Genomic DNA, 15,191 nt, shown 5'->3' on the forward strand with positions numbered 1-15,191 from the left:
AAGCAGGGGTGTGCTCGGTAGAGTACGCTTTGCTGTTACAGCCCAGTTCCTAGCGGACATCTTTCTTTCAAACCAAATTCAGTCTTAGGGCTCAAGAACACAACTCCCATTGACTGCAGCGGGAATTGTCTTCTGCTCCCCACACCCGGGAACGCGCAGGTGAGAAGAAAAGGTTAGCTCTGACTTTGATTATCCCCATTTACAAGCCCTCTGGCAGCCACAGCATCGGGAGCGCGGTGGGAGCTGCTGCTGCAAAGCCGCCCCTGCGCACGGAGGAGCTCTCGCCCCGCCAGCACAAGCTCGCCCCGGCACGCTCGGCACGGCGCTCCCACCCAGCTCTCCCACCCGGCTCTCCCCAGCCTTCCTCCAAGCAGAAACGCGTGGCTTACGCTCAGTTTGTTGGGAACCCGCTGGATACTCTTACCCTTTCCATAAGGAAGAGCTACTCCCATAGAGGCAAAGGGGACGAGGGATTTTACTTCAGTTTTTAGGGAGCCGGAAGCCTGGAGCCTGTGCAGCACCGAAGAAAAGAGCAGCTTTTTTTACCTAAAGCCACGGCTCCTTCAGCTGGAAGAAAAGACCAGGTATTTGATGTCTCGCATGCAGGCTGGTGTGGATAGTTTCCGTTTTCATAAACCAAGGTTTGAGCCAAGCTGTTCCAAACGACCCTGCAGAGAATGCAAAGCCGTCAGGGCCAGACCGTGCGGCTGCCCAGGCAGACCCCAGGCAAACCCAGAGCGGCTCCCCGGCGCGCTGTGGGAAGCCAGGCTCAGCTCATTAACACCAGCTCAACCTCATGTTTTCTCCACCGAAACTCAGACAGATAGCCCTGGTCAGTGCGTTCTCACAGACCGAAAGAGGAGAAAACACAGTGTGAGGTTTCCAGCCCCAGCAGCATGAAACCCGTGGGTGCCCCTGAATGCCAGCCTTGCTGCAGCAAGCGGCAGAAGTCAAGGGGACGTCACTGCGTGGGTTTTGCCTTTCTCCGGCTCATCTCCCCAGGGAATTTATCGACTTCACAGACATCTGCTAAGTCTGGATTTTTTTTCCCTCGAGCTACACGCTCCCCACTCAGCCCCCACAGCACAGACTCCGTCCCACTTGTTGTCAGCCCACGCAGAGGGAGTAGCAGCCCTGCGGCTGGAAAATCCCCCCTGCCCCTGTGCCGAGGCTGGAGCCAGCCCCCACGGAGCAGACACGTGGCTGCAGTCAGCTTCACCTCGCTCTGGCATTAAACATTCACGCTCCCTACACAGCCAACAGGAGAACAGACTGTGACCGGCTCTAATGAAAGTTTAATCGCGATGTGACGGCAGGAGCTGACGGCGGTGACAGGCAGAGGGGGTTCGGGTGCCCCGCAGAGGTGTGGGTCGGGGGGGACCGCTCCCCGAGCAGTCCCAGCGCCCGCGTCCCTCCGCACCGCCCGGCGTGCGGGCGGCTGCAGATGGGTGACCGGGAGGCCGAGCGCACCGTGCCGCAGACAGAGCTAGAGGAGATCGCCGGCAAAATTTCAGATCTAAGCAAATGGAGAGAAATTTTTAGTTTCCGTGGGTAAGATTTTTATTCTGCTTCATTTTCATGTTTTGAATTCCCGCTCTTTTCTTGTTATCTTTTTTTAAGTTACGTTTTATGGCAATACTTACATGACCATGGAAAAAGGTCTTCATGTACTCAATAATGCAGGCACAACAGCTTTTACTCTTCCTTTCTTTTGAGGTTCTTTTCTGGCTGGTCTCTTGTTTCATCATATGCTAGCAATGCCTCTGTTGTGTTTTTTGGTTTTTTTTAATTTGTATTTTGTTTTCCCTTTTCAGTTTGGAAATCAGCAATACAACTCATCAGGTAACTGTTTTTCTAAAAAATAACGTTTTGTGTTTGTCTAGCGGTTTCTGCGACTGTTCCACCAGGTGAGCATATCGAGGAAATCACACACCCATATATGCAGCACAGCAGACAAGCTTTCTGGAGATTGATTTCTTATGCTCCTCCTTTAAGAAACAGGCATTTCCTTCAGGTATTTTAAAGGAATGTGTTCCCAATCTAAATCGAAGTGGCAGAGTAGCTCAATGTAAATTAACGTTTTTGTCTAAAAGTAACGGTTTTCAGGGTCAGTTTTAGAACACGGGAAAAAAGGATAACAAATTAAGATCTCTAAAGTATGAGTATTTGGAAAACCTGCTGTGTCTTTGGGTTGAAAAGCACTGAAGTTTATTCCCTGTAATTCAGACAAACACAACATTACTTCATACTCGTGGGGATGTGCTCGTCACGGCCGGAAAACGCGGGCAGGCTCGCTGGCAGCGCGTGCCCTGCCGCCCCTGCCCCTCCGTAAGCTCGTCGCGGGCCGTCATGCCCAGCCCGCTGGGAGCGCTCGGGGGGGGACTGGCGGCGCAAGCGAGGCGGCAGCCATGGGATCAGGGGCTCATAGAGGCCCGGGATCGTAGGAGGGTTTGTGTTGGCAGGGACCGTAAAGATCATCCAGGTGCAACCCCCCGCCGTGGGCAGGGACACCGCCCGCTAGAGCGGGGTGCTGTACCGGCTGCTCCTCCGTCCAGCGGCGCCACGGACCCCCTGCAGCTGGAGAGCCCACGGCGCCGGCGCCGCCTCACCCGCGCCCCGCCGTGCCCCGGCTCCTCTGGCTCCCTCCAGGCGCGGGCGGCTGGCCCATCTCCTGGGAAATGGCGACGGTGAGCAGCCCTGCTGAATTAAGCATGAGCTGTAATATAATCTCATTGAGAGAAAGAGAGTCGGGAACCTCACCGGGCATTACGGGAGGCTCGGTGTCTTGCTGGGCTGAGGGCTGCAGCCTGCTGTTAGCTGTAACAGAAGGGTGTAATCGCAATGATTTATTTAGGAGAGTTTTAAAGAACGCGGTTGCAATACAACCTTAAAACTGACATACTATAATTCTCATTAGATAATAGGTCAAATGACAAAGCGTAATGTTTCCCCGCTCTCTGGTGCTCGGCTAGCGAGCAGCCTCAGAGCAGGAGGCAGAGGTTCGGGAGGTCAGTAAGGTATTTCTGTTCCCACCCAATTCCCGGTTTTGAGCGCGCTGGCGACGGGCGCCTGCCGCCGCACGACGAGCCTTCGCCAGAAGCTCAGGGGGTTTCTGCGGGTGATGGCAGCATGGCCTCCGGTGCCGGCCTTACGGCCCGTGACCCCCACAGCCAACCAGTCCCCTCTCACTTCGAGCACAAACTTGAGGAAAAGCTCAAGGGCTTAATAGCAGAGGTGAAAGCCTGGCCAGGGCCGTGCTACCGAACACACGCCTGGAAAGGGCCCAGTCCTGCAGAGCCTCAGATACAAAACCGCGCTGGCAGCTGCGGCGTCAGCTGCATCCTTTGTGCCCGGTTCATGAGCCGCTTGCACGAATCGCCCGCATCAGCGGCGAGAAACTTTTAACAGGGAGAGCGATGATGTCCGTTTGCTTTGCTTCGCTCAGCCAGAAGTAAAAGACCAGAAGTCGGGTCAATTAAGGAAAATGTTCCAGGTGGGCCCAGGCAGCATCCACAGGCTGGGGGGCGCAGGGGGAGGCGTGGGGCAGGCTCAGCCCCCTGGCCACCCGCAGCCGGGCAGGCCCCTCGCACCGGCACGAGAGGGAGGGGGCAGCCGCGGCCGTTGGCCGCCCTGGTGCACGGCACCTGCCGGCCCCCGGGGAGAGGCGCTTGCCTTGAAAGGTACCGCCAGTGAAGCCCGCCGGTAGCGTTAGAGGTCACAAGACACCTATTCTAGGTGGGAGCCACAGGACTGGTTGAACTTCCTCTTTTAATTCAGCTGCCAAAGCACAAGCTGGCTGTGCGTGCCTGGATGGGCCCTGGGCACGGGACACGCTCGGTCATGGCCGCGCCTGCCCCCTGAGCAGGAGGCCACAGGCGAACCCTCCGCTGCTTCTCGCCGGCGCCGCGCCGCCCCGGCCGCTGCTGCGCCAGCGCTTGGCTGGGGTTTGCACGGGCAGGCGTGTGGGCGTTTCGTTCTGTCCCCAGAGGGGCTGCTGAGGACAGCGCGCGCCTCAGCCAGGTCTTTCCCCCGAAAGGTGCGGTGTATCCGAATGAGAGTTATCTACACACTGCGGCCGTCCTTCACCGAAGCGGCTGAGTGCTGAGTGAAGTCAAGTCACTGAATTAGCCACAATCATCACCTTTGCTTTGAAATTACGGGGGCTGATTCTCAGTTGGCCGTTTTATGTGGCTCAGGCTGTGAGCGCGCGCACGCACGCCGTACGTGCACCCCGAGGCACCCAGACATTAAAGATCCTTCACACGCTAGAAGGGAGCTGAACCCAGCCCGTCTTTCTCCTCCCCCTGCAGGAGCTGCGAAAGCTGCTATTTGGCAACGTGTTCCATCTCTTCAGCTGCGAATGGGCCGAAGCGTACTTCAGGTTTCGCGAGCCGCGCTCTGACCTGGCCTATGCTTTGGAGGCAGAAAAGGTAAATGCGTCTCTCCAGGCCTCGGCCGCCCGCGGGAGCTGGCAGCCAGCACTCGGTGCCTCGGCCATGCGCACGCCTGCTCCCTGCACCCTGCAGCCCATGGCAGCACCCTGCGCTCTGCACGCCTGCGCTCCATGCCTGCACCCCACGCTCTGCACGCCTGCACCCCACGCTCTGCACGCCTGCACCCTATGCTTGCACCCCCTGGTCTGAACACCTGCACCTCACACTCTGCATGCCTGCACCCCCATGCTCTGCATGCCTGCACCCCGTGCTCTGCACATCCGCACCCCGTGCTCTGCACATCCGCACCCCGTGCTCTGCACGCCCGCACCCCGGGGTCTGCCCGCCCGCACCCCGGGGTCTGCCCGCCTGCCCGGCTGAGCTTTCTCCACAGGGCAGGTTGCGGGGGCTTCCAGCCGCAGCCACTCTCCACAGCTACCGCTACCCTGGGCGAAGCTCCAGCTGCCCTCGCAGTGGCGACGCTGAAACGTGTCTGAAGTGGGATGAACTGTGCTGGTCCCCAGCACGCCGCTGACACCAGCTTTAAACACCAGGGTACTAAACGCTTCCAAGGTGAAAGCTCAGGACAGAAGCAGCAGGTTGTTGTAGGTGGGCACAAACAAGTGGTACTTGCCCATTTCTTTTTTGGGAATTAGAGTTACCTACTTCTTCTACCTCACCTGGAAATCAAATAGGTGAGTTTAACCACATTTTCATTTACTGAAAGAGGGAGGTTTTCTTCTTCCTTACTTACCATCGTAATACTGCCCCAGGAAAGCAGAAGACCAAGATACACACCTAAAATTGCAAATTCCCTTAACCTGCCAGGAGGCTAAAATGGTTTTTACAAATGCAGGTGAAACTCTCTGAGTTCAGAGGCTCGGTGACGACAACCCTGATGTATGCGACCAGCACGGCCGGGAGCAGGCACGGTCGCCCTCGTGCACGGCCCCACGTCAGCCCCACGCCGCCTTGAGACCCTGGTCTCTTTGCTGCGAGGCTGGAGGGGAGAAAAAATAAGCCATGGTGCTTCTAGGCATACATGGTACCTGGACCTTGGAGCTCGGAGCTCTTCCCTGCGGCTGCAGCACTGCGAGGGAAGGACCCCTGCTCGGGACCCCTCCCCATGAGCACACAGCCAGGGCCATCCCAGAGTCTCTTCTTCTGTAAAGGCTTCTTATTTTTAGGCACATAACATCTTTTTCAATTCACTTTTCCATTTAGCTCAGGAGTTGTCTGCAGCACTCTCAATTCCCAGGGAGAAAAGATAAATTACGCTCCTGCCACTGGCAGCAGGATGGCTCAAACTGGCCAGGGATCGCTGTGATTTCCAGGAGAAGGACATCACACGTGCTGGTTCAGGCTCCTTAGCACCGGGCAGTGCTGTCTTTCTGTTTCCAGGCGGGGACAAGAGCCGTCCTGATGGCTGTACAAGCGCACATCATCAAATACCTGCTCTTCGTAAGAACCACAGAATATACTCACCTGGAAAGGTAAGCAGCTGAGCCGTCCCACGGGACATACAGAAACTATTTCCTTGTGTTATTTGGACTAAAACAGACTAGCACCAGCCTCTAGGCTTAACTGAACTGGACCCAGGTTCGGGTTTGCAGCTACAGGTGGGGGCCATGCACCCAGGAGAAAAGCTTTGTCTGACTCCCAGGCAAGGCTTTTTCCCACCAAAATGCTTCTTTTTGTAACGGTGGCTCTTGCTCCCTCGTCCCACGCCTTGGTGCCGCGGCCGCCGCCTGCAGCAGCGCGTGGGCAGTGCTGGCGCTGCACGGCCGCTCACCGGGCTGCCGGCTGACACTGGCCCCGGGGGCCGCGGGCGCTGGGCAGCGCTGGGAGGGGGAAGGCAGGGCTCAGGCCTGGGTGTCAGGGACACCCATGCAGCAGCCCCCGCCGGGATGAAAGCCCCCGCGGCACGCACGTCGCTCCCAGCACACAGGAAGCACATCCGCAGCAGCAGCAGCGGTACCAAGCAAAAAGTGACATTTCGAGGACGATGGGCACAGCTCGATGAGCAGCTGCCTTCTCTGCAAAGTCCCTCGGGTCTTTGCATTCCCACCCGTGGCGGCTGCGCAGCCCTCACAGCCACCGGATTACTCGTGCGGGGCCGGACCTCTGGGGTCTGATCCAGCCCTCGGCTGGGAAGGGGCCCCTTTCACACTCAGGCTCAGCCTCAGGGCTGGGGGGGTCTCGGCACCCCCGAGGACGGAGCGTTGACACAGACGCCCCGGCCCCCCACGTCCCTGCCCCGTGCCGCTGCCTCCCGTACAGCAGGCTGTGCAGGATAAGCCGGCAGGAGCAGGGGGAGGCGCTGGCTGCGGCCCTGGCGGACACCCTGTGGGCCGCAGGAGGAGGTGGGAGAGCCGTGGTCTGCCTCGTCACCGCAGCCGTCCATGTTGTGCCACGTGGAGACTACAAAGCCGACAACTTCACGGAAAGAGTGAGTACGAAAACGCCTTCTGCAGACAAGGTTTTCTCTAAAGACACATTTGGCCTGAAAAGTTTAAAGACAAGAAACGTAAGATCTCATGAACCCATTCCCCAACTTGCGGTGCACCACAAATTGCGATCATCCCAGACCACATCCCAGCCCCAGCCTGCAAGACACTTCTGCCTCCTCGTAGAGGCTTTAGGTGACCCAGAGGCTGCCGTTCCCTTTCATTAAAGGCTGATCTTTCTTCTCCCGCAAAAAGGAGAAAGCAGTTAACGTAAAGCTGTTGCTCAGCTCCTTCTATAGAGCTGAACTCCTCGGTTTAGGACGCGGCAGAGTAGACTCTTGCATTATTTTTTCATTTGTCTAAAGGAAACACTGGATTGAAAAGCTCGCTTTTTCATATAATTAATATCTCCTTTACAACATCTTCCCCTACGCTCGTGCCCAACAGATCCAGCTGTTTGAGTTCTGTGAGAAAGCAGCAGCTCAGGAGTTCATCTTTGACCATATAAACTGTGTAAGTATGGGATATTTGCTTTATTCTGAGTTATTTTGTTACTTGCTTGCATCTTATTTCCTGTTCAAAAGTGGACCCTATGGAGATCAATAGTATCACCTTCAGCAGGACATTCAGACTGTTAACATACAGCTAGTTCATGGATCATTCCTAACCTTTCCTACAGGAAACAATCCAGCTCCCACTAAGATCCCCAGCACTTTGCCCACTGCTGTCTGCACTCTCGGTCCACAAACGTTAGGTAAACAGGGGCAGCATTTTATGCATTACTCAAGTATAAAATACTGTTCCTTGCACCTTCAGCAAAAATCTGGAAAAAGAAGTGTACAAAACCAGTTCAGTCAAGAACTGGAAGTTTCTTCTTTTTTTCACCTGATCCTATTCAGAAAAACTAGTCACAAAATCTTCCCAGAATAACACGTTATTCATTTGGCTCAACATACTCACCTAAGGTTGTGTTTAAGCAGAGGAGTTGTTTTAATTAAACGTCATATACCTGCCATAATTCCTTCCCTATGATTACTTATTTCTTTTTCCAGTTCAGAGGCGAAGGAAGTCATGGAGTGATCCTATTTTTATACAGTTTACTTTTCTCTAGGACACTGGAAAGGTATATTTCATTTTTTAAACATTTTCCTCTCGTTCAGTTACATCTTCTGAAATGCTCTTTTCCTTGCTTTACTTAAATGTCCGTTCCTAGTCGAATGTGGAGAAGCCAGTGCCCAAGAGGCGGACGCAGACCCGCTGGCTGTGTCTGATGGGTGCGGGTGTTGTAGCCCCGGGTATCTGCCTGCACACCCAGGAGCAGGCAGGAGGGGCAGCAGGGAGGAGAGAAGCCCGTTGCATACACAGCAAAGACAACACGCTGTGTGAAACCAGGCGTTATCCCACCGCCAGCGACAGTCACCGTCACAGCCAACTAAAGTTGGATGGGAAAATCACAAGAAGTTTATTTAGACACAGAAGAATTCCGCTGGGAGGATATGCTGGCAGAGGTAGCTGATGGGGTCTTTCTAAGCCCCGTGTGATTAGATTTGGGTAAAGATACTTTACAAAGATACAGAAGCATATTTATACCAATACGAAACAGGATTCATGCTAACGTGACACTGTGAGAGCTATTCAGCAAAAAACTGCACTTCGAGGAGTTGCATTCAGGCTACGCCTGGGTGTAACTGAGGCCGTTCAGTAGCAGTTGCACCCAGGGAAATCCCGGCGCCGTCTGCAGGGTGTCCGAACCGGACCCTATATTTGAATTTAACAGGAACACATCTGAAGTGCAGGAGCTCCAGCTGAGCAGAGAACTGCTGTTCCGGAGTGGCACGGCTGTGCCGACAGCAGACGTAAACGAGTCTATGGAATTTCTCCCTGTCCCCCGTTAATCAGGCAGTGATGTCCAGCAATCACCTCAGGCGCTGATCCGGACGCTACCATAACGCTTTGTGCTTGGTCGTACAGGGTTCAAGAAGATTTAGGCTGCGCAGCAACTCCTCTCTTAAAATTCAGTTTTGGAAACGTCACCTGTACACAGGTAATATTAGCCTCATTTCTCAAGTTTTCTTTTTTCATTACTCCCACATTTGTTTTAGGAAACAATTCTCACTTGTTAATCCAATGAACAAAAAAGCGTAGGGACATAGAAAAATATTTTGCAAATTTTAATCATCACTGTCCATTTAAAAAAGAGACGATGATGACAATGATAATAATGATAGTAGTGGTAACAATGATAACAACAACGACAACAATAATAATAAAGCCTCAGGTAGTCTGGCGTTCCTCTGCTCATGACAGGCGCGACAGAGCCGGGAGCGGGACACCAGCCGCCATTTTGCAAACGGCTCTTGTTCTGCTGCCTTGTGGTGTGACCATGGGCTGTCTCCCCGCAGGCCGTGCTCAGCCTCCTCCTAACGGGCCGAGCGAGCCCGCACCAGCTCGACGGCAGCCAGGAGCCAGGGCCTGGCGGCGGGGCCCTCGAGGCCCGGCGGCGGCGCGGCCCGGTGGGCTACCTGCGCTGGGGCAGGGCGCCGGCGGAGCGGCAGGTGAGAGCTGGCACGGTGCCGCGGCCGGGAGGCCCGCACCTGCTGCCGGCGCACCAGACCCCAAGGCTCCGGGGCAAAGGCCGCATTTCAGGCCAGGCCTCGCACCCCTCCCCAGGTGTGCCCAGGGCTGAGGACGCCCCGGCTGCCCGTCTGGCTCTGCAGCGTCGCCGGGCGGCATGGCGTCCTCTTCGGCACCGACAGCCGGCTCCTCGCCGACTGGAGAGCGGAGAGGGTCTTCCACCTGTACTTCTACAGCGGGCGGCGGGAGCAGCCGAAAACAGCCCATCTAACGATAGGTATGCACCCGGGCTGATGGGGGAGATGAGGCACGGGTGCCACAGACAGACCACGCCAAGAACTGTGTGTGTACGCAGCTCCGTTCAGTGCTGCGTATTTAACGTAAGCACACGCCCCGTGTGGGATAGTAACCTCTCGTGGAATGCGAGGAGCCTACTCCAAACAACCGTGTAAAAAGACACGAATAAAAACCCGGCTCTTGAAAGGACCACGACCGTTTCAGAAGGCGTAACGCTCAGGCAGGTGGCTGGGAAGAGCTATAGGAGTGCTTTCTATAAAAGTAGTAACTTCTGAATCCCTGCGTTAACGCCGGTCCGCTGACTCCCCAGCCCGCAGCTGGTCCCTGGGCACAGCTCGGCACGGGGCGAAACCGAGGCCGAGCTGTTCCGCGGTGCCGGTGGGGCTGAGCAAGGCTCCGGTGGGCAGGCGCCCACTGAGCTGCCAGCGGGGCAGGGGCCATCCCGGCAGCAGGCAGCGGGGCCGGCCCCAGGCTCACCTCCCCGGGCGCAGAGCCCACGGTCTCGTCCCGCTGTGGGGCCACTCAGGACTTCACCTTTTTTTCCCATGCTCCCAGATGTGGCCAAAGAGTTTTTACTTGAGAAGTGACAGTTTTTCAGGATACAAGATGCAACTTTAGCTTCTGTTCTAAATACTCAATACGGACATAAATGTTTAAACCCGAGTTTCATCTTCCGTTACTATTAAGGCCCATCAGTCCAATACGAATGCCCTGCTGACTAAGTCTCCCAGAACAACCAGCAGAAGGAAACCCACAGACACCCTCCCGTCCCATGGGACAAGCCCCAGGAGAGAGCATTCCTCTAAGTGCAAAGTTTAAATACAACAGGAAGCAGAATCGTTTCATGATTAATTCAACATTTCGAACAAGTCTATTTCTAACGCAGCGATGCTGGCATGCAGGATGGGTTAACAGCCTGTTTTCAGTATCTTAGACTTAAGTTTGTATTTTCCAGCCCAGCAGCCAGGTGCCACTGTGGCCCTTGTGCTCCCCCTCTGGTTTTAAATCCACACCAGGAGGAGTGAACTGCTCCTTGTAGCATCAAATGGGGTGCAAACCAGGCTGCGTGCTTAGGATGCGAGTTTCTTGTTTCTCTGTGGCGCTGTGCACTTCAATTTCCGAACACCCAGCCCCTTTCCCTCGCTCTCCTTTCATTAGGGCGTTTGAAGTAAAGTAGGAAACTTGAAAACACCACACTAAAGGCTAAATTTGCAGGAAAGAAGGGTGAGTCGAGATTCACGGTCATGGTACGCAGCGTGGCTGCAGAGAAGTCTGCGTCTGTTCGGAAAAACAATACGCAAACATACCCTGCAAGTAGTCGAGAGCTGGATTCGTAGCACCTGAATTTCCCAAGGCGGCCCCCACCAGTCCCGGGAGGCCGAGTCGGCGCTGCCCCGAGCTCCTCCTGGGGCAAGGCAAGCAGCATACCTGCAGCCGTCCTGCCGGTTCTGCTTTTAACCTTTTCTAAAACTTTTTTGAGGGGGGGTTGGGGTTTTTAGACCTTTTTTTTAAACTGCATTTCCTTTTCAGACACACATTCGCATCACTGGGAAGAGGACCGAAGTGAAGACCGAAGCAGCCCAGGGAAGAGGCGTCCATTCTTGGAGATGGCAATCAGGACCAAGTGGGCGGGCGCGACCGTCAACTGGAATGGGACAGACCCCTTCTTCTGAGGAGTCCAACAGGACAGACCCCTTCTTCTGAGGAGTCCTGGCATCCCCCACTCACTCGCTGCCGACTCCACCAAACACTGCGGTCTGGAGGAGAAAAAGCGCTTTCACCAATAAAACAGCCTTTGGCGCCTTGAGCAGACGCCCTGCTCAGCAAGGCATTACACCCACTGCGAAAGCCTGTGCCGGTGAGGAATAGTCGCCAGTGACGGTGCCTCACTGCACACGTTTTCCAGGTGGTAGGATGCGGTTCTTCTGCTTCCCACGACAGCTGGCAGAAAAAGGAAAGAGGATGGCAATTTGCTTTCCTCCCATGCCAGGCAGAGATGTTAAAGAAATCAAGGCGTCTCTTAAGAGTGCAGGGGAAGTGAAATCAATATTGAGCATTGACAATACTGTGTGCATGTAATTTATTTAATCCAGTGTGTGCAACTAATTTAGCTGTTTGCAATAAGTAAGGTTTGCTCCCAGCTCTCTGCAGCTGTGACTTCTGCAACCAGGTCTCTCTCCTGCTTTGGCGACAGCTCAAGCGCAGACCCCAGCCCGGTTGGCTCATGGAGCTATTGTGCATCCTGTGCACCAGCGGGGAAGCACAGCTCGTACATGGGGACCAGGGCAAAAGAAAGTCTCATGAGGTGCTCCTTCCTGTGATTTCAGTGATTTTACTGACTCTGAGTGCGGCCAAGTCCTGGCACCTTGCAGAAGCTTGGCGAGCGTGGGCAGAGCACATCGCTCCTCGCTCACATTAACCAGCTTCCACTTCCTTTTTTTATAGATAACACCCAAAAAAAACCTCTTAGTCATACCAAAATGTGTGTTGCTAATGACAACTGTACTGAGAACAATAAACTCTTCTGCAAGTGATCCAGAACCAAAACCAGTTTGATTTAAATAATCTGAATTTAAAAAAAAAAAAAAAAAGTGTTCACAACCAGCCTGAGATTCACCGCGGGTGGGGCGAGGAGCCCGCTGGTTAGCAAGCTAACGTGGGGTCTACACTTGTCATTGTGTGAATTGAATGACAAGTCATTCAATTCTTCAATTTCTGGTCAACTCAGAGCTCCCTCGAGTGCGTGGCTTTCCCGCTGCAGAGCTGTGAGTCAGCCGAAGCCCTGCAGACCCCAGGCGCCCGCAGCCCTGGTGACACCGCAACAGGCGTGCCAGCGCCGCCCAGGCACGGGCACCACGCTGAAGGGCCTGGGGCAAGGGTGGGAGCACCCAAAACCTGGGAGGCATTAGCAAGATGGCAGCGCCCGGTGCCGGTCGCAGAGCTGCCAGCACAAGCCAGACCCAGAGGGTGCTGGCAGGTGACAGGCAGCCTGCCTGCAGGCGGCCGGGCACCCTGTGCCTCCACCCCACCAGAGCCTCCAGCCAGACTGGGAAGGCCACGCTGGCTGCCCAGCAGCAGCCGGGGCTGCCCGCCGGGGCTGCGCGTTGGAGCCAGGGCCAAGAGGGTGGAGAAGAGCCCAGGCTCAGGCAGGGGCCTTGCAACAAGACGCTGCAAGTTGGCACTTACTTATTTTAACTGGGGAGTACTGGCATGCACTCTTGCAAATAATGAATTAATAATGAATGAATGAAACTGCGGTAAATGCTAACAAAGCTCGGTCACCCAGCACAACACGGTATATTGCAAGGCTATGTATGCTGTATAACACCTAGACAGCTTACTATGGAGAGAAAAGCGTGCAAAGACCGGCCTTCCAGAGCTGTTTTCCACGGCGAGGCAGCAGCGCCAGCCCGTTCTCCTGCTCCCAACACGCCGTGGGGACGGTCAGCGCGTCTGGCCCTGCCTGCACCGGCTCTCGCTCGTGCTGCAGTCAGGGTCTGCGCCAGCCCATCACCCTGCCGTGACCACACTGGCAACGCTGGCCACCAGCGCAGGGAGGGGATCGGGGCGTCAGGAGCAGGGTCCCCTGTCCCTTCAGCAGCGCCATCACCATCAGGCCCCCCGTTTCCCACCCCGGCCCCAGCTCACCCACACACTACTGCTCCCCGTCCTGCTCACAAAACCAGGTGCAGCAAATGCCCGTCTGGTTGCCACAGACAGAAAAAGGAAGAGAAACCATGCTGCACCAGACTGCGGGAAACACGCCCTCGCTGCCTCCCTTGGGCTTTCATCCTGCTGCCCCCACGTCTTCAAGTCTTTTTATAACCGCCTTGCAGTGCAGGGCTAAATTTAAGATGCTAGTTTCCCTCAAGGAGAACTAAACCCTTGCTCATTTCTGCAAGGTAACATCACACTTACAGATGCTTTAAAAATAAGAAGCAATAATGACACAATCTGGCTATTAGTCAAACTCATCTGAAAAACCCTCACAGCTCTGGCACCTCAGAAAGCTCTGTCCTCGTGACAGGGTCAACAGCTACAGATTTTCACTTCTAGTCTAGTTCTATTTGTCTTCTTTGCAGAAGACAAATAAACCTTGTAAACCACCCCCCCCCCATCCCACAGATACTCAGGGGTGCTGTTGTGCCCTGAAATACAAGAATATTTCAGGGGATCAGGGGCTGCCTGGCAAGGACCACAAGCAACAAGTCCAGACACACACAAATGAAACTCATGCCATGTTTTGGCACCTTGCACAAGTCAATCTCAAGGAGGAAACAAGTATCAGAGCCTCCGGCAGCTCACAGACAAGCTGCAGGTTTTCACCTCCAAGGGAGTCGCACGAGAAGGAAGAGACAGGATCAACTGCATGAAGAGGCTTTAGAGGCCACACATTACCTGCAGAGATAAACCCTCCATTAACCTTCCTGGCAGTTAGGGAAGGTGTCAGCTCGTCCCAGCGTGGACGTGCCAGCATCTCTTAAGTCTCGGCTGGGCACTGCCACTTCCCTGCCAGCCACCCACCCACCACCCTCCCCTTCCCAGCTGCAGAAAGTGCTGGAAACATCTGTCACCCGTGAGATCCCTCTTCTGCTTGGATGTGGTCACTGACGGGCAACGGGCTCTGAAGCTGCAGAGGAGACAAGCAGAGCTCACTTCTCCATTTACCAGTTTTACAAACCACCTTTTTACTGCAAACAATTATTCCGATGGCGTAGAAACAGTAGCCTGTGGCATTGCGGGAAGCCAGGCCATGGTTATCTCCAGAGACCGGCATCTTTGTTAGCGAAGGATCAGTAACCGTGATGCCTTAAAAAAAGTGGCAGCCTCATACCTTGCTGGCACTTACTCGCCCGGCTCAGAGTCTGACTTGTGCTTTTCTGTTCATCCCAAGCAGAAGAAATTGACTCCATTCAGAGTATCTTTAAACCAGACACCAACCTTCTGAAAACTATTTTGTACATTATTTAATTAAGAAGAGTTTTTGGGACTGCTAAAAAAAAGTGGGATAGCCACATTCTGCCATTTATAAAAAGTAATTACATATATATAGCTTAAATAACATATTTTTAAATTACCCTGTATTATTGAAAGCACAGAAAAAAACACATTTTATTTGTATAAACATCCACACTGTTCCAGTCTATTTGTGAAAAGGCTCTTATTTTTCCACTTCCCTATACTGCAGAATATATAATAAACCACAAACCAAGTAAGAGGTCTTCTCCAAGACCACAGGACTATTCTGGCCTTGTTTTCATGCCTGGCCGTGGGATCAGGGCGGAAAAGGACTCAGCACTGCAGGATGGAGACTAGAATCTCAGGGCCTATTAACTTTGATTCTCTAATCTCAAGACACGCTCATATGCCTATTGCAAGGTTTCTCAGCAGCTTTTACAAGCCGAGTTCTCTGTTTTGTTTTGATAGAACCTATAGATAA

The 15,191-nt window shown here is 54.2% G+C and overlaps 1 protein-coding gene across 1 annotated transcript; it reads left to right on the forward strand.

The window, feature by feature from the left end:
• Positions 1–1,274: 1,274 nt before the first annotated feature.
• MINDY4B (MINDY family member 4B) lies at positions 1,275–11,442 on the forward strand. The gene is made up of 11 exons (XM_082003754.1): positions 1,275–1,551; positions 1,815–1,842; positions 4,311–4,430; positions 5,835–5,926; positions 6,717–6,882; positions 7,328–7,393; positions 7,933–8,003; positions 8,852–8,924; positions 9,283–9,435; positions 9,551–9,731; positions 11,282–11,442. The coding sequence occupies exons 1-11, from the start codon at positions 1,445–1,447 to the stop codon at positions 11,422–11,424; spliced, it is 1,200 nt and encodes a 399-aa protein (XP_081859880.1). The 5' UTR covers positions 1,275–1,444; the 3' UTR covers positions 11,425–11,442.
• The last annotated feature ends 3,749 nt before the right edge of the window (positions 11,443–15,191 follow it).

This window comes from Phaethon aethereus, assembly GCF_964289735.1.
Source record: "Phaethon aethereus genome assembly, chromosome: 9".
Classification (NCBI taxonomy): domain Eukaryota; kingdom Metazoa; phylum Chordata; class Aves; order Phaethontiformes; family Phaethontidae; genus Phaethon; species Phaethon aethereus.